The following is a 20,472-nucleotide window of genomic DNA, read 5'->3' as shown; positions in this document are numbered from 1 at the left end:
GTCTAACAGTTATCAAGCAACAGGTTTACTTAGCTATAGGGAGTAAAGGACATTTAGTAAGGATATTCCTTGAGGATACCACATGGATTTAGCTGAGCAGAGCTTCTCACCATTGGCCATCTTGTTAGCATAAGCTCAGATGTCTCAGAGGGGCAGCTGGAGCTTCTTATGGCCTTTTATACTCAGGTAACCAAAAAGCCATGGTAGCAAATGGGCCTATTCCCTTAGTCAAGGAGATATACTTTTATACTGTTTTTTTTTCCTTTTTGTCGAGGCAATTGGGGTTAAGACACTTGCCCAGGGTTGCACAACTAGTAAGTGTTATGTGTCTGAGACCAGATTTGAACTCAGGTCCTCCTGACTCCAAGGCCAGAGTTCTATCCACCATGCCACCTAGCTGCCCTTACTTCCACACTTCTTAAGGAAAAGAATTAGCCTAACGGGAATGGGCAGCGAGGTGGCACAATGGATAGAGTGCTGGGCTTGGAGTCAGGAAGACTCATCTTCATCAATTCATATCTGGCTTCAGCAACTTACTAGCTGTGTGACTCTGGGCAAACCACTTAGCCCTGTTTGCCTCATTTTCCCCATCTGTCAAATGAACTGGAGAAGGAAATGGCAAACCACTCTAGTATCTTTGCCAAGAAAACCCCAGGTGGGGTCACCAAGAGTCCACGATGACTACTGGACAAAAACAATGACAAAATCCCCTGCTGATATGAGCTGCAATGGCATTTGTTCTAGAATATGTAGATGCTTCTCAGATCAATGGTACATAAACACCTGCACTCAGGAAGTGAAGAGCTGTCAGTAAAAAGTCACACTTTGGGGAGATTCTATTGACATTTCCCATCAGGCTCCTTGAACTCAATAATGGGTAAGGAGCAGCCCTGAATAAATGAGTGAGGAGCACTTTTCAAGCAAGTGGCCGCAAGAGGTAGTGGACTGAAAACAATCCCTAGGGGAATGATTGGCAGCAACATCCCCAGACGTTGCCTTCTGTGTCAAGAATAGTCAAGGTTAGGGAGTGGACAGGCCTCGAAGGCTGGGCCCTTGTCAAAAACGGTTTGTCTTCACCCTGTACGGGCTGGTCCTCCCGGTGTACAGAGCATTCCTCGGGTTTGGTTGTTTGTGCCACTCTGAAAAGAGCAAATGAGAGCATCCCAGGCTTCCAGCCTGACAATCAGGCAATTTCGAACACTAACATCATTTTCAACAGGTGTCTGTCAGAGTGGTTTTCTATTTCCAGAAATGAAAATGAAATCCCAGTATGCTCGTGGAAAATTCTCTGGGCTTTGCTTTGGAAGCATTATTTCATTAAGATGATGACCAAATAGATAAATATGTGTGACAGGTATAATTTGCATAGAACAATTTACAAACTGTCAGTGTGGACTCAGTTTTCAGAAACCAATCACAACATTTCCTTAGGCCAAAGTTTCCCTCTTGCAGTTTCTTTGAATGATTTTTTTTTCTTTCATAGGCATCATATTTTCCCTATCCTCTTACAACATTTTTTCCCTCTATTTAATATCTGGATCTTGAAATCATTGTGCTTACTTTGAAAATCTTGGAACAAAAATTATAGCATTTCAAAATAAATGAGAGTTCTGCGCAGAGGATAGGATAGGATAAATCATTTCTCCCCAGAATGATGGGATCTGTTACAATATTTTTTCAGGGACAGCATTCGCCTCCCACCACCTAGTCCTTCATCTTTTGTTGCTCAATAGATCAAATGATTTGATGTTTTTCATCATCAGTTGTTCATTGGCTATTAACAATTTGCCATATCAAAATATGAGCTATGTCATGGGGGCATCTGTCTCTTCTGTGTCTCCCACCTCCTTAAGGAGTCCTTCTTGGTTTCCTTTTTGGATTCCTCTTCCTCTTTCCCCTACCTTCACTTCTTCCAAGACTCTGGGCTGGATGATATTCTCTTCTCTCTGCCTTGGTAAGCTCCTCCATTCTCATGAGTTCAGTTGTTACCACCATGCGAATGACCTCCGTATCCATCTCACTAATGAAGCTCCCCACCATGAGCTCTGGTTCTGCACTGCCGGCTTCCAACTGGCTATCTCCATCTGTATATACCACTAGACTATCAAACTCAACATGCTCAAAACTGAACTTTTTCCTTACAAGACATTCCCTTGGGTTGAAGTAGATAGCTACTATGGTACCTTCCACATCTAGATTTCTGTGGTTTTGTTAACCCTTTTATTATCTTAATAGTAACAATCACTTTCAAAGTTGCCCAGGACAAAATTCTCAGTTATCTTTGACTTTTCTCCCTCACATTCTACCTCCAGTCGTTTGCCAACTCCTAGTGATTTTACCTTGGCAGTATCTTCTGCACCCATTGAACTCTGAGGGAAGGTGATGATCTTGATCAGAGGTGTCAAACATGGCGGCCCTCAATACTCTTGAGTGTAGCCCAACCAGGTTAAAATGTAATTGGGAAATATTTAACAAAGTAAATAAAAACACAAAACAGATAATATTCACGTGTAGTTTTCCATGCCAATGTGTGAAGAGCAGGGATCTCTACGTATGGTTTAGCAGCCCCTGCTTCTCTTTGAGTTTGAAACCACTGATGTAGGTGGTGGCAGTGGTTTGAGTTGTGTCTTTCCCTCAGGAGCTCTTGCAGCTTCAAGCTACGTTGACCCATCTCCTTATTGAAGGCAATTGGTTGACATTTGGTATGCATGGTTGGTTCCCATTCCACCACTATGTTTTAGCCAGTAGTAAATTTTTTTAATAACTACAGTTTTGTAGTATACTTGAGATCTGATGCTAGAAGGCCCCTTCATTCTCATTCTTCTTTCACTATTTCTCTTGTGATTGTTTACATTTTCTTCGTCGAGCTGTTTGATTGGTATGACAATATGTTAATTTTGGAAGCTTTGTCATTTTTATCGCATTGGCATGCTCTAACCATGAACAATTAGTGACAACATAAGGCAGTGAAAAGAACATTAATGAGGGGCAGAGCCAAGATGGTGAGGTGAAAGCAGTGACTTGCTTGAGCTCTCCCCCAAACTCCTCCAAATAACTGCAAAAAATGGCTCTAAACAAATTCTAAAGCAGCAGCAGAACCCACAAAAAGACAGAGCGAAAGAAATTTCCAGCCCAAGACAACCTGGATGGTTGATCAGAAAGCTATATTGCACTGGGCTGGTAGAAGAGCACAGTTCAGCATGGGCATTAAGGCTGCAGCAACCCCGGAGCAGGCCTCAGAGGACTGAATTACAGACAGCTGTGGCAGTTTCCAGACCTCTCAACCCACGAACACCAAAGACGACTTAGAAGGTCAGTGGGAAAAGTCTCTTTCTGTGGTGAAAGAGAGAAGCTAGGTCTCAACCCCAGTTCCCAAGTGCGGCCCCATGGTGGTAGCTGCTTCCTGAGCTTCTAGCCCACAGAATGAGGAGGAATCGAGTGGCTGATGAGGGGGGCGATTGCAGGAATCTCTTGCTTTGCCCGTGCCTGGATCTGGGTCACGGTTCTGAGGGACGGTCCTGGGGCAAGGAGGAGCGCTGGCATGGTTGAGATTGTACTGGCAGTGTAAAGGGAATCCTCATCACAGTTCCGAGACAGAAAAGAGCACTTGTGGTCACTCATAGACCAGAGCACAGGCCAGGAAAAGAGCAAACACCTCGCCCCTTATCACACCACCTTGGAAGAACTGAAAATTTACAGGTCCCTAGAAGTATCACTGAAAGCAGCTGTACAAACCTCTGAAGCTTGGGACAATACATTCTCCACACTGGAAGCAGACCTCTATCTTAATAAAGAGTTTATAACTCACACAATTGGCCAGGATCATGACCAAACTCTCAAGAAGTGTCAGACCATAGAATCTTTTTTTGGTAACAAAGAATATTAAAACATACAACCAGAAGAAGAAAACAAAGTCAAAGCTCCTACATCCAAAGCCTCCAAGAAAAATATGAATCAGTCCCAGGCCTTGGAAGAGCTCAAAAGGGATTTTGAGAAGCAAGTAAGAGAAGTAGAGGAAAAACTGGGAAAAGAAATGAGAGTGATGCAAGAAAATCATGAAAAACAAGTCAACAGCTTGCTAAAGGAGACCCAAAAAAAATACTGAAGAAATTAACACCTTAAAAAATAGCCTAACCCAAATGGCAAAAGAGGTCCAAAAAGCCAATGAGGAGAAGAATGCCCTAAAAAGCAAAATTGGCCAAATGGAAAAGGAAGTCCAAAAGACTACTGAAGAAAATACTTCCTTAAAAATTAGAATAGAGCAATTGGAAGATAGTGACATTATGAGAAATCAAGACACTGTAAAACAAATCCAGAAGAATGAAAAATTAGAAAATAATGTGAAATATCTCATTGGAAAAACAACTGACCTGGAAAATAGATCCAGGAGAGCGAATTTAAAGATTATTGGACTATCTGAAAGCCATGATCAAAAAAAAGAGCCCAGACATCATCTTTCAAGACATTATCAAGGAAAACTGCCCTGATATTTTAGAACCAAAGGGCAAAATAGAAATTGAAAGCATCCATTGATCTCCTCCCGAAAGAGATCCCCAAAGGAAAACTCCTAGGAGTGTTTTAGCCAAATCCCAGAGATCCCAGGTCAAGGAGAAAATATTACAAGCAGCCAGAAAGAAACAATTCAAGTATCGTGGAAACACAATCAGGATAACACAAGATTTAGCAGCTTCTACATGAAGGGACCAGAGGGCATGGAATGTAATATTCTAGAGGGCAAAGGAGATAGGATTACAACCCAGAATCACCTACCCAGAAAAACTGAGTATAATCCTTCAGAGGGAAAAATGGTTATTCAGTGAAATAGAGGACTTTCAAGCATTCTTGATGAAAAGAGCAGAGCGGAATAGAAAGTTTGACTTTCACATACAGGACTCCAGTGGAACACGGAGAGTTTTGAAAAAGGAATGTTGAAGTGATCTACAATTATTAGATTACTGTCTTCTTGTACTTTGTCCAGATGTTCCTTAAAGAGATTAGATATGCTATTTTGTACACACATATTTAATAATGGTAGTATTACTTTGTTTATAATACTGTAAAGATAATATTAAAGTTTTCCTCTTTCTCCTGGTTAAAAAAAAAGAAAAGAAAAGAACATTGACTCTGGACTCAAAGGGCTGGTATTCCAATACCACCTCTGATGCTTACTGCCTATGTGACCTTGGGAAACTTACTCCACCCCCCTGTGTGGCCTCAGTTTCCTCATTTGTAAAATGAAAGTGTTGGATCAGCTGGCCTTTAAGGTTCCTTCCTTCCAGCCCTATAGGTGTGATCCTATGATGACTCCAATTATTTATGTTTGTCTTTATTCCTGAAAAGAATGTTTTCTAATTGTATTCATAAAATTTTTGTGATGTCTTGGTAGGTGGACACCAAAATAGTATACACATTCTGTAGCTTTTTTGAATGAAATTTATATTTTCACCTTGTGGGGGTTTTTGTTGGTAATATGATGAATATACAATAATTTTGTGGATTCATTTTACATTTTGCTACTTTGATTAAGTTATAAATTGTTTTATTCAGTTTTGCTGAATATCTAGAATTCTTTTCATGACACATGGATGGCATGACCATCATGTCATCTGAAAGAGGTAATAATTTTTCTCCATTTTGCCTGTGGTTATTCCTTCAATTTATTTTTCTTTTCTTATTGCTATAGATAGCATTTCTAGAGCTATATCAAGTAATAGCAGTGACAATAGACATCCTTGATTAGTGGATAGAGTGCTGGACTTGGAGTCAAAGTATCTATTCAGCTCCTATTTTTCATTAAAAATGATGGAAAGTCCTTTATTCTGTAAAAAGAAGATTCATTCTTTCTCACAGAGGATTAAACTCGGTTTTTCAGGATAAGTTGTTATTGGATGCATGCTTTTTTTTCCCTTTGTCTTTTGAAATAACCTATTCCAAAGTTTTCTTACCTTGTTGGTAGTTGCCACTTTTTCTTAACTGTTGCTTACAGTATTTTTTCTTTGACTTAGAAAACATTCTTTTCTTTGACTATCACATTCCTATGTGTGGAAGTAGGACCAGTGGAGGGTGGAGGGTGTTGAAACTCCCAGGGCTCTTGGGCTAATGAGCATGTCAGTGGTAGTTGGTCGGCAGTTGGTATTGGGGAAATTAGGCCCCATCTCCACAGGAGTTGCTTTCTGGGATGATGGTTATAGTGGCTGGGCTGGAAGCATGACTGGTGTTCTGGAGATGTACCACTGCCAGAACTCTTGAGTTCAAGGTCCTTGGATTTGGCATCTGAAGGAAGGTAGTGGTGGTCATTTAATTTGCCCGACACATATCACTTCATCTAGGCTGACTTGCGTGCTCAATAGAATAGCCTCTTAGCATGGTCTGTCTTCTAACAAGCTCTCTCTCTTCTCTCTCTCTCTCTCTCTCTCTCTCTCTCTCTCTCTCTCTCTCTCATCAGTCCATTCTTCATGTAGTTGAATTGGAAAAAAAATGAATCAATGAGCCTGCTAAAGCAATCTTTCTAATGCATGTCTGATCAAGTCACTTGCCTACTCAAAATGCTTCAGTTCCCACTTGAGTATCAAGTAAAAGTTATACTCTTTAACTTGGCTTCTGGAGAGGAAGTTGTGGTATAGCAGATAGAGGGCTAACTTTGGAGGCATGGGGACTTGGGTTCGCATCTTGCCTTTGATATTCCTGACTGTGTGGCCAGTGGCCAGTCACTTGGCCAGTCACTTAGCCACTCAGTGTCCAGGCAACCCTCCAAGACCAGAAGTTACAGCTGAGTTGCTGAGATGTTTTCATTTAGGGGATTTCCTTCCTCCTAGTTCTCTACAGCAGGGGTGTCAAATTGAAATAGAAACAGGCCACAAATTGTACATCAGGATTCCTGCAGGCCACACATTGAGTGATTGAGAACTACACATGTTTATACAGTTTTTTAATTAAGAAATTAACACACTAAAATCATACAGGAACTACATTTTAATCTGATTTAGGCTGTACATGGGAGTGTTGTGGACTGCATGGGACAACAGCTTTGTTCTACAGCAATGAAATCACAGATCCAGATTCTCCTTCCTCCCACCCCACATAAAAGAGCAAGTGAGGAGATGTACACAAGGCAAATTCCACACCAGGAGTTTCTCCACAAAATAAGAACTGTTATTTTTAGAGTCCTTTACTGTTTGCAAAGTGATTTATATATGTCATCCTCCTCCTCATCATTGTCACTATCATCATCATCATCACCACCACCACCACCACCAATAAATATTTATTGAGCACCTACTATGTGCTAGGCACTGTGCTAAGCACTGGGTATACAAAGAAAGGAAAAAAAACCCTCATCTCTTCCCTCAGAGAGCTTGCAGTCTAATGGAGGGAGACAATGTGCAAGCAGCTAAGTATGATCAAGGTATGTGCAGGGTAAGTTAGAGGGAATCTCAGAGTGAAGACATCAGAAGTAAGGATGGGGGGTCGTTATTTCATCTGGTCCCCACAACAACCCTACAAGGTGGATGCTATTATTCTCATTTTACAGATGAAGAAACCGAAACTGAGAGGTTACATGCTTTGCCCAGTGCCAACAGCTAGTAAATGTCTGAGGTAGAATTCAAACATATCATTGAAATAGCCAGTTAACACCAAAAGCTTGCATTCAGGGCCCTTCACCGTCTACCTCCAGCTCTTCTTTCCTGTCTTACTTCCATGATGTCTTTCCCGATTGCCCTCATCTAGAAGGGACCTATCCCTTCTTTAGTATTTCATACTTCTCAATCTGTCCTGTCCTACATACAGCCACATTTTAACTTAGAGATATGTGCATGTTCTCCTCAGATCCTTTGATTGTGGAATGGAAGTAATTCTGTGTTCTTGAAAGGTATGTTGAGGAAATGCAAGTTCTGATTTGCCCCCAAAATCTGGGAAAGACTTTAGGCATGGTTCCAGTGAAAGAGTGTATGTCATTGTCTGAGAGATAAGTTATCTTCAGAGTACCTCATCATTGGGCTGGTGCCATGATGAAGCTTTTTTTTTTTTTTAGCCACAGCAACTCTGGAAGACCATCTCCTAAAGTCTGGAGGAGTTGTATCTGTGGATCCTTGATTACAGATCCTTCACATGTTGAAATATAATCTATTTGTGGACATTTCTTTCACAAACTCCTTGAGGACAGACACTCTTCTGTTTCTGTCTTTGCATCCTTAGTACTGAATATCATTTCTTACATATGGTAGGAACTCTAAAAAAATGCTTATTGATTTGAATTGAATCTCGTACAAGTTTCTTTATCCTTTTTGAAGCCCCCAGGGTTAGATCACAGAGTGTGTATGACCAGAGAAGAGTTCATGGAGAGGATGCCAGAAGTCCTTGGCCACGGGACCAAAGAAGAGTATGGGGAGCTGTTTGATAAAGTTGATGTGGCCCGGGATGACAGCATCACCTGGGACAAGCTAATCTCCTTGATACTGTTGAACCTCAATGAGAAAGATGAGCAGGCCAAATCTGCTGTGATTCCCCAGTGGAAGGAACCTCAGCTTCTCCCAATGATACACAAAGACGCCATCCAAAAAGTCATCTTCTTGAAAAGTTCAAGCCGTTACCTGACTGTAAGCAAGGAAGGTTTGCTTGGGGTTTGGGAAGAGAATTTAAAACTTCAAGAAAAAGTTCCTATAACTTCAGATGCTATCAAGCTAAAAAACCTGTGGGGACAAGCCTAGTCTCTCTGGAAAATGTAAACAAGGTACAAAGATTTTTTTTTAATGACTTCAAGGCTTTTTATATGACAGGATGAGGTGAATAAAACCTTAGCCTAATAAATTGGTATAGGATAATGCTATGGGGAGATGGGCACTTATCTAATAGGCAGAATGTAATGGAATGACCACCAGATTTTAAGCTAGAAAATATGGGAGCATCATGGTATAGGGGAAAGAGCCTTGGATTTAGAGCTGAAGACTTGAGTTCAAATCCAAGCTCTGCCATTTACTAGCTGTGTGATCTTAGGCAAGTCACAAAAACTCTCTAGGACTCAGTGTCCCCCAATGTAAAGTGAGAGGGTTAAACTGGGTGATCTGTATGGTCTCTCTCAGCAAGCCTAGGATCCTATGAAACCTCGGTTCAAGGTCTGGATCTGTTCCTTCCTAGTTACATGACCTTGGGAAAGTTGCTTCTACTGTCTAAGCCTCAGTTTCCTCACTTGTAAAATAAGGATAATAAGGTCTGATTTACTTGTCCTGTAGAGTTGTTGTGAGGTACAAATGAGATAGGGACTGGACCTGGGATTTCATTGATAGAGGGAATGCTCACACTGAGAAACTTCCCTTACTGATATAGGTCAGTTTACAGTCTTAGGGGCTTGCTTAAGATATGAGGCATTAAGTAACTTGTGAGTGTACGTCAGAGACAGGACTTGAACTGACTTTTATGACCCTGAGGTCCACTTGATAGTCATTGTCATGAGGTCCAATAAGAAAATGAATGAAAACTACTTTAACCACCTTAGAGGCCATATTATAGATGCTCACTGGAGAGCCATGACCTGATCTGCAGAGACTGACCCTGGAACTGCAAGTTATTTCATTTCCCAGATGATTGAAGCTTTCTCATTTATAAATGACACATTGGAAATTGATCCAAATCAGAGTACTCTCTTGCCCAGATGAGGCTACTTTCCCTTTACTAGACCAAGCAAAGGCCCTGGTTCATGTATTGTAGATAGCAGGGTTATGTAAATACAAAACAACCCAAGGGCTCCTTCGAGAATGAAATATGCTTATAAGATTTGGGAATATTCAAGAGTGGTTTAATTAAATCATTAGCCGCTTTTTGTCACCATAGATTATAAAATATAGGTTACAGAATGTGAATGGGAAGGGACCTCAGAGGCTTTCTAGATCATCATTCTCTGAAAAAGAATACCCTCTACGTCTTCTCCCCAGCCCTTGTCCCTTTACTAAGTCTGGGCTTGGAAACTAGGTCTCTTTGTTTTGGACCCAAATACTCTTGCTACTATACCAATTGCTTCAGAGTATGTTCAGGTAGATTTTAGACTAGAATAATGCTGAAGATCCTTACTTTTGGAGAACTAAGAGATTACCAAGAAGTGTGGAATTGTCTCTTATGGGCAGAATTTTAGAATTTTGATAGTCTTAACAAATATCTGAAAAAGTTTTTCTCCTACACTATGGATAGCTAGATAGCTAGATAATAGATAGATGAAGAGATAATTAGGTAGATGATATAGAGATAGGTAGATAGATGATAGAGAGGTAGAGATAGGTAAATAGAAAGATATAGAGAGAAAGATGGATGGAGAGACAGACAGACAAATAAAGCATTTTATTCGGCAGTTACTGCATCACAGGCACTGGCCTAAATACACCTGAAAAGAAATTATCCAGTTTTTGCTTAAAGACCTCAAATGAAGAGGAAGTCATTCAGTAAGTGATAAGGATGCTGGATTGTGAGGTCAGAGAACCTGGATTCAAACCTGTCTCCTGCAGCTGACCACTTGTGTGATGATAAGGAGGTCATCTAATGCCCTGAGCCTCACTTTCCTCTTCTGTACAGATGAACGAGTTAGACTGTTGTTGTTTGTCCTTCAATCTCGCGGAGGGCCATGATATCAGGCAGGTGATCCATAACTTCTGGAGTCTCTTCCAGCTACAGGGCTGTGATCTCTTGACCTCCCAAAGCAGCCATGCCACTTTAGGCTAGCTCAAATGATTAGGGATTATTCCTTATCCCATGTCGAATTTGACCTTTCTGCTATTTCTACCCATTGCTCCCCAGAGACCAACCTGAATAGTCTTATCCCACTTTCACACGGCAGCCCTTCAAAACTTGAATGGATCCATCATGGCCCAGCACAAGTTTTCTCTTCTTCAGGTTAAACTCACCCATTTCAGGATCACAAGAGACCCCAGGGGTCATTTAGGCCTGCCTCTGCAATACCCAGCTCTGTGGACTAGATTTTTTGGTTACATTCAGGCATACTGAATTAAACTGACAACTCTCTCTCCTTCCCTGCCCTTCCAACCCTAGATAGCTGTGGCTTCCACAAGCAAAGAGATTTGTTTCTATGACCTGCTCTCTAATAAAGAATTCCCTTGTCAATACAAGCTGCAAGGCCTTAGGAGCACACCTGCGTGCATGCACTATTGGTATAACCCCCAGGATGCTAATGAATCAGTGCTCACCTTTGGGGACATAGCTGGAAAGGTAAGTGAAGGCTCTTTGGGTGAGACAGAAGGTTATAGATTTAACATACACACACACACACACACACACACACACACACGCACACACACACAAAATCTGTAACAGAAAAGAAGGTTGGAAGTGGGATGGTGGCTGGACACTCCAGCATGGAACAGCATTAGAGATGATAAAATCCCAGGTGAGTGTTTGAAATGGAAGATTTGTATTGGTTCACAATTACTGTCTCCTGATGTCTAGCCCTATAATGATGTGTAATTTCCACAAGGTTTGCAGAGCATCACAGAGTTGGAAAGGACTCTGGGGAGCCCTTTGAATCCAATTCATACCTAAACTCATTCCTAAAAAGAATGACTTCTTAGAATTCCTTTTCTTCTTGCTAAATTTGGCTCAGTGTTCCAGTCCAGCAAGAATTTTCTAGAATGATTTTACCATTCAATGTGTTAGCTATCCCTCTAAGCTTTGTTTCACTTCCAAATTTGATCAGCATGCATTTATGCCTCTTTCTGTAAGTCATTGGGAAAAAAAAAGCTAAGTGGCCCAGGCCTCGGAGGTTTTCTCAGGGTGATGTGTCGAATAGAGTACTAGATTTGGAGTCAGGAAGACCTGAGTTCAAATCTAGCTTCAGACACTTATAAGCTGTGTGACCCTGGGCAAGTCACTTAACCTTTTTCTCCCTCAGTTTCCTCATTTGCAAAAATGGGGTATTTCTTCCATAGTAGTTCTCATTGGCTGTTGTTGATAGAACTATACTTTCAGGCCTGAGTTCAGCCAGAACAACATAGGGCCAATTCTCATCAGTGGAAACTCCCTACCTGACCTCCTTGGCCCAGTCCACTGATTCCTTCCTACCACCCACAGACAGACACATACCAGCAGGAATAAGTATTTTCTCAGGAACAAAAACTATGGCATTCATCTTCCTCAGCCCAGTCAGTGCCTAAGGTTCTGACCCACATGTACTGACACTCAAGGGTAGGGCAGAATCAATCACTCAATGTCAATGGTTAGATATCCTCAGGATACCAGGCCTGGTATGTGCTTCTATACTTGATACATACTTTAAGTGTTTATGGTATTATAAGAAGGGAAGGGGCTGATCAGACCCCCCCCCCCCGATACAGGAAGCTCTCAGGTGTCATCAACTTTGTTGCTCCAGAGAGGTGAGGTGACTAATTTGTAGTCCTGGTATCTGACCCTGTCTGTAGCACTAAACTCTAGGGCTTTTGCCCTGTGGAGCTGCCCATAAGCTTCATATAGGAATGCTCTAGGTTGCTGACAATATTTAGCCAGGAATCTGGGGGGAGTTCCATGAGCCTTTGCTACTAGACAGAGTTTCTGGGGACCAGTGGCATCATTGACTTGGAGTTTTTTGTGCCTAGAGCAAACACTGCAAACCATACTTAGGTGAAGATGCACAGAAAATGCCCTTAGTTAGAAATTAAAGGATAGACTGGTATAAGGTTGCTGCTGATATGGCCTGAAGGAAGAAAGTGAGTTGAAGGGAGAAATTCCCATCTGGATCTAGTATCTTCCTGTTTTCACCAATCATTGCTGACAACTAGGCACTGAGCTTTTTTGTTCTGTTTTTGAAAGCATTCAGTTGCTTTCTGTGACCTTTAACTTTGGCACCTTGGGACAAAACCCCATTTGCTCCACCTTAGTTATGGCTGGGGAAGCCAGGATCTGAGGGCTGGTGATGTTCTGGGTGATGATTGCAGCAGGCTACCCCTCTTTCTTCCCTGCCCATTGTGTCCCCTACCTCCAGATAATGTTTAGATGACCTCTAGGGCAGTCTGCCCAGCTGGCCTCCTCTTCTGTAACAATGAAAGATATTCCGCCTGGCATCTGGAGCTTCAAGGATATTTTATAGACCCATATCAAGTTTTGCTCATGCTCGGAGGCCAGATGCGCTAAGTCTGTTTAACCAAGCTTTACAGCTCTTTCCATTTTTAAAAGAATCATCAGTCAACTTTCCTTAAATAAAATGGCAAAGAATTTGATATGAACATTTAAATCCCCTGCACACAATGAATTTTTAACAATGTAGTATTTTCATGCTGCAATTCTCCTTCTCATCCCTCCTCCCCACACACACAGAACATCTATTTCAATGTCATCTCTGGCTCAGGTTCAAGCAATCTTCTTCAATACAGCCTTGATCTCCTTGTTTGAAAAGCCAGCAACGAGTTCTTCTGAAGACGAGGAAACCACGGTGACCATTAACTGGGCAGAATTGGTATCTGGCTGTCACAAATGCTGTTCAACGTTAGAGCACAGACTTCATAATCAGGAGTGGGTCCGGCGAGGTATGGAATTTGAACCACATCATGACAGAAATCTGCACAATCTGAACTCTGATTTGGTTCCATTTAATTCATCAAGGATGTATCAAGTGCCTACTGTGTCTGAGGCACATGTTAGGTGCTTGGAATATGAGAGAGAGAGAGAGAGAGAGAGAGAGAGAGAGAGAGAGGAGAGAGAGAGAGAGAGACAGAAAGTGACAGAGATGGAGAGTGAGAGAGACAGAGACAGACAGACAGAGAGAGAGAGACAGAGACAGACAGAGAGAGAGAGAGAGAGACAAACAGAGACAGAAAGAGCCAGAGACAGAGACAGAAAGAGAGAGAGACAGAAAGTGACAGAGATGGAGAGTGAGAGAGACAGAGAGAGAGAGAGAGAGAGAGAGAGAGAGAGAGAGAGAGAGAGAGAGAGAGAGAGAGAGAGAGAGAGAGAGGGAGAGAGAGAGGAAGAAAGAGAAAGGAAGGAAAGAAGGAAAAAAAAAGAAAGAAGGAAGGAAGGGTTCCTGTCCTCCCGGAGCCCACATTTTACTTTGGGTATGTTGGGGAGGAGGAAGAAACAAATTTAAGTAAATACAAAACAAATACAAATTACAGATAATTTGTGGGTGTCAGTGGACAACTAACAACTGGGAGGAGGGTCAGGAAAGATTTCTTAGAGAAGATGATACCTGAGCTAGACCTTGAAGGTGGACCACTTTCAAATAAAGCATTTTAGCCCAGAAGGCAGTGTTAATTGCTCCTCAGAATTCACTCTGCATTAGCTCTTTTTCCAGGATTAGGATTACTTCTCTCCTATTTTGTTAGTAACCTTTCTTCTGCATACAATTAATTCTTATGATTTGGACACAGCAAAGAAAGCTGAAGAGGACAAGAGAATTTATCTCGGCATCCATTTAGCATTGACCCAATGCCAACCCTAAGTTACATTGCAAGCTCACTTTAAAAAAAAAAAAAGGAGAACGATTGAATGAGTTCACTGCAAGACTACTCTGCTGGTTTTCTGTTATACCCAGGGAATGCACATTAGTTTCCCCTTCTCCACATACCCCTCCCCACTCCTCCCAAACACTCATTTTTCTTAGTCCTTAATGACTAAGTTCTGTAAACTTTAGAACACTCAGGATCATCTCTAAGTACATTACTAAGATTTCTCTTTTTATATAAAACTTTAACAGATACACCAAACTCTGTAGAAAATCTATTTGTAAATGTATTATTACTTATTTTTCTGATGTGTCTTATGAAAGGCAGCATGGTGTAGTGGATAGCATGGTGGAGTTTGCTAGGAAAACTGCAGTTTACCTGTTATCTCTGATGCTTTGCTAGCTGTGGGCCCCAGGACAAGTCTTTAACTTCTCTACAGGGTAGTTGAAAGGGTCAAATGAGATAATGTGTAGAGAGTACTTTGCAAATGCCAATAATTATCATATTTTAAAAATCTATTTTGCGATTATAGATTTCAAGTTAGAAGGGACTTTTATTCAACTCCTTCATTTTACAGATGACGAAACTGAGGCCCAGAGAGAAGTAATAATAGCTAGCATTTATACAACACTTTAAGGTTTTCTTTAAATACATTATCTTTTTATCCTCACAATAACCCTATAAGGTAGGTGCTATTATTCTCCCCATTTTACAGATGATGTCACTCAGGCTGAGAAGGGTTAAGTAACTTGCCGAGGGTCATACAATTAAGTGTCTGAGGCAGAATTTGAACTCTGGTCTTCCTGACTCCAAGTTCAGCACTCTATTCACTGTGCCACCTAGCTGCCTCATGCAATGACTTGCTTAAGGTCATAAGGCTGCTTAGTAGCAGAGCTGAGACAGGTGCTCTTTCTTCTGCAATTTGGATTATGATCAGCCCTCATTACTTTCACATCTACAATAATGGCCTCATAGACCACCCACAGCTAAGATTAACAGTCAACAACCTGGCTAGCCACATCAATAAACCACATATTCCTTCTCTCTTAATTTGTTCTCTTCCTTTGTCACTGACAGAGGGTGGTAACAGCTGTTGCCTTGTGAGCTAAATTTGCTTCACACAAGGTTTGTGGAATCTGAACTAGCCCTTTAATGTCTGACCCGTGATGTTATGTCTTTCCGTGGGAAATAGTAGGTCTTCCGGTTCTTGTACCAACACAACCCAGTGCACCTCCGCAGTGTTTTTGCTATTGAGCATGGCACATCAGAGAACATGTCCACTGTTATATTAAAGCCAGCGTCAAAACAAAAATAGGCTAATGGGGACACATGGAGCTGTTTAATAAATCAAATAAGATTCTCATATATATATATATAAAATGAGGTCTGCCCATGTCACTCTTCTCAAACATTTGCTCCCCATTGTCTAAAGTCAATCAATCATTAGCTAGTGTTTATTAAGCACCTACTACATGAAAAGATGGTCCCTGCCCTCATGGAGTTCACAGCCTGAGGAGGAAGCAGGGACATAACATGTGACCAACAGTGTGTACACAAACCATGCACAGGATAGATTAGAAGGAAGGCACTAGCATATCTGCCTATAGAAAATAAAATGCGAGCTTCGTAGTCTGTCATTGAAGGCCTTTCAAAACCTGGTTCCTGCTTATTATTTTTGCTTTATTTCATGTTACTGTTTTTCATGAACTCAAGTCAAACTGGCTGATCCCCAGAGTTAATGCGGCATTATCCACCCCTGCCCACTTGTGCAGTTTCCTTATCTGTAACATGAATGCATTAGACTAGATAGGCTCGAAGATCCCTTTCGGCTCTGAAGCTACAATCGCACGATCCTCTGAGTGCCCTCTCTCCTCATCTCGGAATCCCAGCTTTCCTGCCACATTCAGGCGCTGCTCCATCAGTGAAATCTTTCCTCATCTGGGCTGATGCTCCTTCTCTCTCTTCTTACATTTCTCGGTACTCTAGCTACAATATATGCCCAAGGAATCCCCATAGTAAAATGTAAGCTCCCCAGGGGCAGGGGCTAGTTCCTGTTTATCTTTGTATACCCCACCCCAAGCACAATGGATTGCATACAATACATGTTTAATAAATGTTTGTTGATCCTTGAACAGAATGTAAGAATTTTGAAATAAACTTCTAAAGGTCTGCTTGTCACTGTCCAGAATATTGTTGAAATTTAGTGTCTAGGTTGGGACTCTTTCTTTTTAAAGACAGGCAGACAATTTTGAAGGAATGTAGCTAGGTGGTGCAGTGGCTAGAGCACCCAGCCTAGAGTCAAGAAAATTCGTATTCCTGAGTTCAGATTCTTGCTAGCTATGTGACCCTGGGCAAGTCACTTAACTCTGCCTCAGTTTCCTCATCTGTAAAATGAGAGGGAAATGGCAAACCACTGTAGTATATTTGCCAAGAAAATCCCAAATGAGGTCATGAAAAGTCAGACATGACTGAAACCACTGAACAACGGCACAGAGGCAAGACAAAGGCAGCTAAAATGCTTCTTTCGAGAAGACTGAGAAAAAATAACTAGGAATGGAAATTTGAAGACTTAGAATTGGTTAGTCTATAGTGTAGTCATCTGGGCACAGTGAAAGCACCGAAAATGGGTTTAAATCCTGCCTGTGGCATTTACTAGCTGTCTCACATTGAGTAAGTCACTCTTGTTTTTGTGCCTCAGTTTGTTTTTTCCTTTTTTTAATAAATAATTTATTTATTTTAGTTTTCAGCATCCACTTCCATAAGATTTTAGGTTTTACATTTTCTCTCTCTCCCTTTCTTCATCCCTCCCCAAGACAGCGTACAATCTGATGTGGGCTCTACTTACACATTCATATTAAACATATTTTCACATCAGTCGTGATGTAAAGAAGAATTAGAACTAGTGGGAGGAACCACAAGAATGAAGCAATAAAACAACAAAAGAAAAGTACAGAAAATAGTATGCTTCCATCTGCATTCATACTCCTAAGTGTGGATAGCATTTTCCATCATGAGTCTTTTGGAGTTGTCTTAGATCCTTGCATTGCTGAGAAGAGCTAAGTCTATCAAAGTCAGTCATCCCACAGTGTGGCTGTTACTGTGTATAATGTTCTCCTGATTCTGCTCATTTCACTCAGCATGAGTTCATATAAGTCTTTCGAGATTCCAATTCTACTTTCTTCTTCTTTTTTTAATATAATTTATTTATTTTTAGTTTTCAACATTCATTCCCACAAGCTTTTGAATTCCAAATTTTCACCCCATCTCCCCCCTCCCCCCACCCCAAGATGGCATGCATTCTGAATATCCCTTCCCCTAGTCTGTCCTCTCTTCTATCTCTCTCCCCTTCTCTTATCCCCTTCCCCTTCTGTTTTCCTGTAGGGCAGGATAGACTTCTGTACCCCATTTCCTATATTTCTTATTTCCCAGCAGCATGTGAAAACATTTTTTTAAATGTATGTTTTTAAAACTTTAGGTTTCAAATTTTCTGTCTTCCTCCCTCACCACCCACCCTCATTGAAAAGCCAAGCAACTCAATATAGGTTGTACATGTGCAGTTATGCAAAACACTTCCATAGTAGACATATTGTGAAAAACTAACTCTATTTCCCTTAATCCTATCCTGCCCTCCCATTTATTCTATTCTTTCTTTTGACCCTGTCCCTCTTCAGAAGTATTTACTTCTGATTACCCCCTTTCCCAATCTGCCCTCCTCTCTATCATCCCCCTGCTCTCTTGTCCCCTTCTCCCCCTATTTTCCTGTAGGGTGAGACATTTCCATACCCAACTGAATGTGTATGTTATTCCCTCCTTAAGCCAAATCCTATGAGAATAAGATTCACTCATTCCCTCTCTCCTTCCCTCCACTGTAAGAGACTTTTCTTTTCTGTTTTTTTTTGTGAGATAATTTACCCCATTCTACCTCTCCCTTTCTTCTTCTCCAAGTATAATCCTCTCTCATCCCTTAATTTTATTCTCCAGATATGACCCCTTAATCTTCAACTCACCCTGTGCCCTCTATCTATCTACATATACATACATATAATTTTTTTCCTCCAACTACCCTAATACTGACAAAGGTCTCATGAGTTATAAATATCATCTTTCCATGCAGGAATGTAAACAGTTCAATCTTAATAAGTCTCTTATGATTTCTCTTTCCTGTTTACCTCTTCATGTTCCACTTGAGTCCTGTATTTGAAAGTCAAATTTTCTATTCAGCTCTGGTCTTTTCATCAGGAATGCTTGAAAGTCCTCTATTTCACTGAATGACCATTTTTTCCCCTGAAGGATTATACTCAGTTTTGCTGGGTAGGTGATTCTTGGTTGTAATCCTATCTCCTTTGCCCTCCGGAATATTATATTCCATGCCCTGCGGTCCTTTAATGTAGAAGCTGCTAAATCTTGTGTTATCCTGATTGTGTTTCCACAGTACTTGAATTGTTTCCTTCTGGCAGCTTGTAATATTTTCTCCTTGACCTGGGAACTCTGGAATTTGGCTACAATATTCCTAGGAGTTTTCCTTTGGGGATCTCTTTCAGGAGGAGATCTGTGGATTCTTTCAATTTCTATTTTGCCCTCTGGTTCTACTATATCAGGGCAGTTTTCCTTGATAATTTCTTGAAAGATGATGTCTAGGCTTTTTTTTGATCATGGCTTTCAGATAGTCCAATAATTTTTAAATTCTCTCTCCTGGATCTATTTTCCAGGTCAGTTGTTTTTCCAATGAGATATTTCACATTGTTTTCTAATTTTTCATTCTTTTGGATTTGTTCTACTGTGTCTTGATTTCTCATAAAGTCACTATCTTCCAATTGCTCTATTCTAATTTTTAAGGAAGTATTTTCTTCAGTAATCTTTTGGACTTCCTTTTCCATTTGGCCAATTTTTCTTTTTAGGGCATTTTCTCCTCATTGGCTTTTTGGACCTCTTTTGCCATTTGGGTTAGGCTATTTTTTAAGGTGTTATTTTCTTCAGTATTTTTTTGGGTCTCCTTTAGCAAGCTGTTGACTTTTTCATGATTTTCTTGCATCACTCTCAGTTTTTCCTCTACTTCCCTTACTTGCTTCTCAAGATCCCTTTTGAGCTCTTCCAAGGCCTGGGACTGATTCACGTTTTTCTTGGAGGCTTTGGATGTAGGAGCTTTGACTTTGTTGTCTTCTTCTGGTTGTATATTTTGATCTTCTTTTTCACCAAAGTAAGATAATATAGTCTGACTCTTTTTGCGCTGCTTGCTTATGATCCCAGCTAATTACTTGAGTTTTAAACTCTTTGTTAAGGTATGAATCTGCTTCCAATGTGGAGAATGTACTGTCCCAAGTTTCAGGGGTTTGTACAGCTGTTTTCAGCGATACTTCTAGGTACCTGTAAATTTTCATTTCTTGCAAGGTGGTATGATAAGGGGCGAGGTGTTTACTCCTTTCCTGGCCTGTGACCACAAGTACTCCTTTCTGTCCTGTAACTGTGAGGAGGGGTTCCTCTCCACAGCCACTACAAGCTCCACCAAGCCAGCTCTCCTCCTCACCCCAGCACCGCTGCCCAGAACTGTGACCCAGATCCACACACGGGCAAAGCAAGAGATTCCTGCCTGAGCACTGGCAAAGAGACCCCTGCAGTCCCTCTCTGATCAGCCACTGGATTCCACCTCAGTATGTGGGCTGGAAGCTTGGGAAGCAGCTGCCCTCCCCAGGGCAACACTCTTGGGGAATGGAGCTGAAGCCCCTCCTTCCTTTCTCAGCACTGACAGAAACAGACCTTTCCCGCTGACCTTCTAAGTTGTCTTTGGCATTCATGGATTGAGGAGTCTGGAAACCTCCACAGCTGCCCGGGATTCAGTCCTTTGAGGCCTGCTCCAGGTTCCTTGTGGCCTGCACACCCCTACCTCGCTATGCTGTGCTCCCAGCCTGGCGCGATACACCTTTCTGATCAATCATCCAGGTTGTCTTGGGCTGGAAATTTGTTTCACTCTGTCTTTTTGTGGGTTCTGCTGCTTCAGAATTTGTTTAGAGCCATTTTTTATGAGTATTTGGAGGGTTTT

General features: G+C 41.3%; 1 protein-coding gene across 1 annotated transcript in view; it reads left to right on the top strand.

The window, feature by feature from the left end:
* Positions 1 to 8,318: 8,318 nt before the first annotated feature.
* The window catches only part of WDR49 (WD repeat domain 49), a 115,629-nt gene continuing 103,475 nt past the window's right edge, over positions 8,319 to 20,472 (top strand). Inside the window, 4 exon segments of the mRNA XM_078147652.1 lie at positions 8,319 to 8,694; positions 8,697 to 8,731; positions 11,035 to 11,211; positions 13,340 to 13,517. Coding sequence (XP_078003778.1) covers positions 8,319 to 8,694; positions 8,697 to 8,731; positions 11,035 to 11,211; positions 13,340 to 13,517 — 766 coding nt within the window.

Source organism: Phascolarctos cinereus, unplaced genomic scaffold (genome assembly GCF_003287225.1).
Source record: "Phascolarctos cinereus isolate Bilbo 61053 unplaced genomic scaffold, phaCin_HiC Scaffold_7;HRSCAF=346, whole genome shotgun sequence".
In the NCBI taxonomy this organism is placed as follows: domain Eukaryota; kingdom Metazoa; phylum Chordata; class Mammalia; order Diprotodontia; family Phascolarctidae; genus Phascolarctos; species Phascolarctos cinereus.
This window is presented reverse-complemented; position numbering and strand designations above follow the sequence as displayed.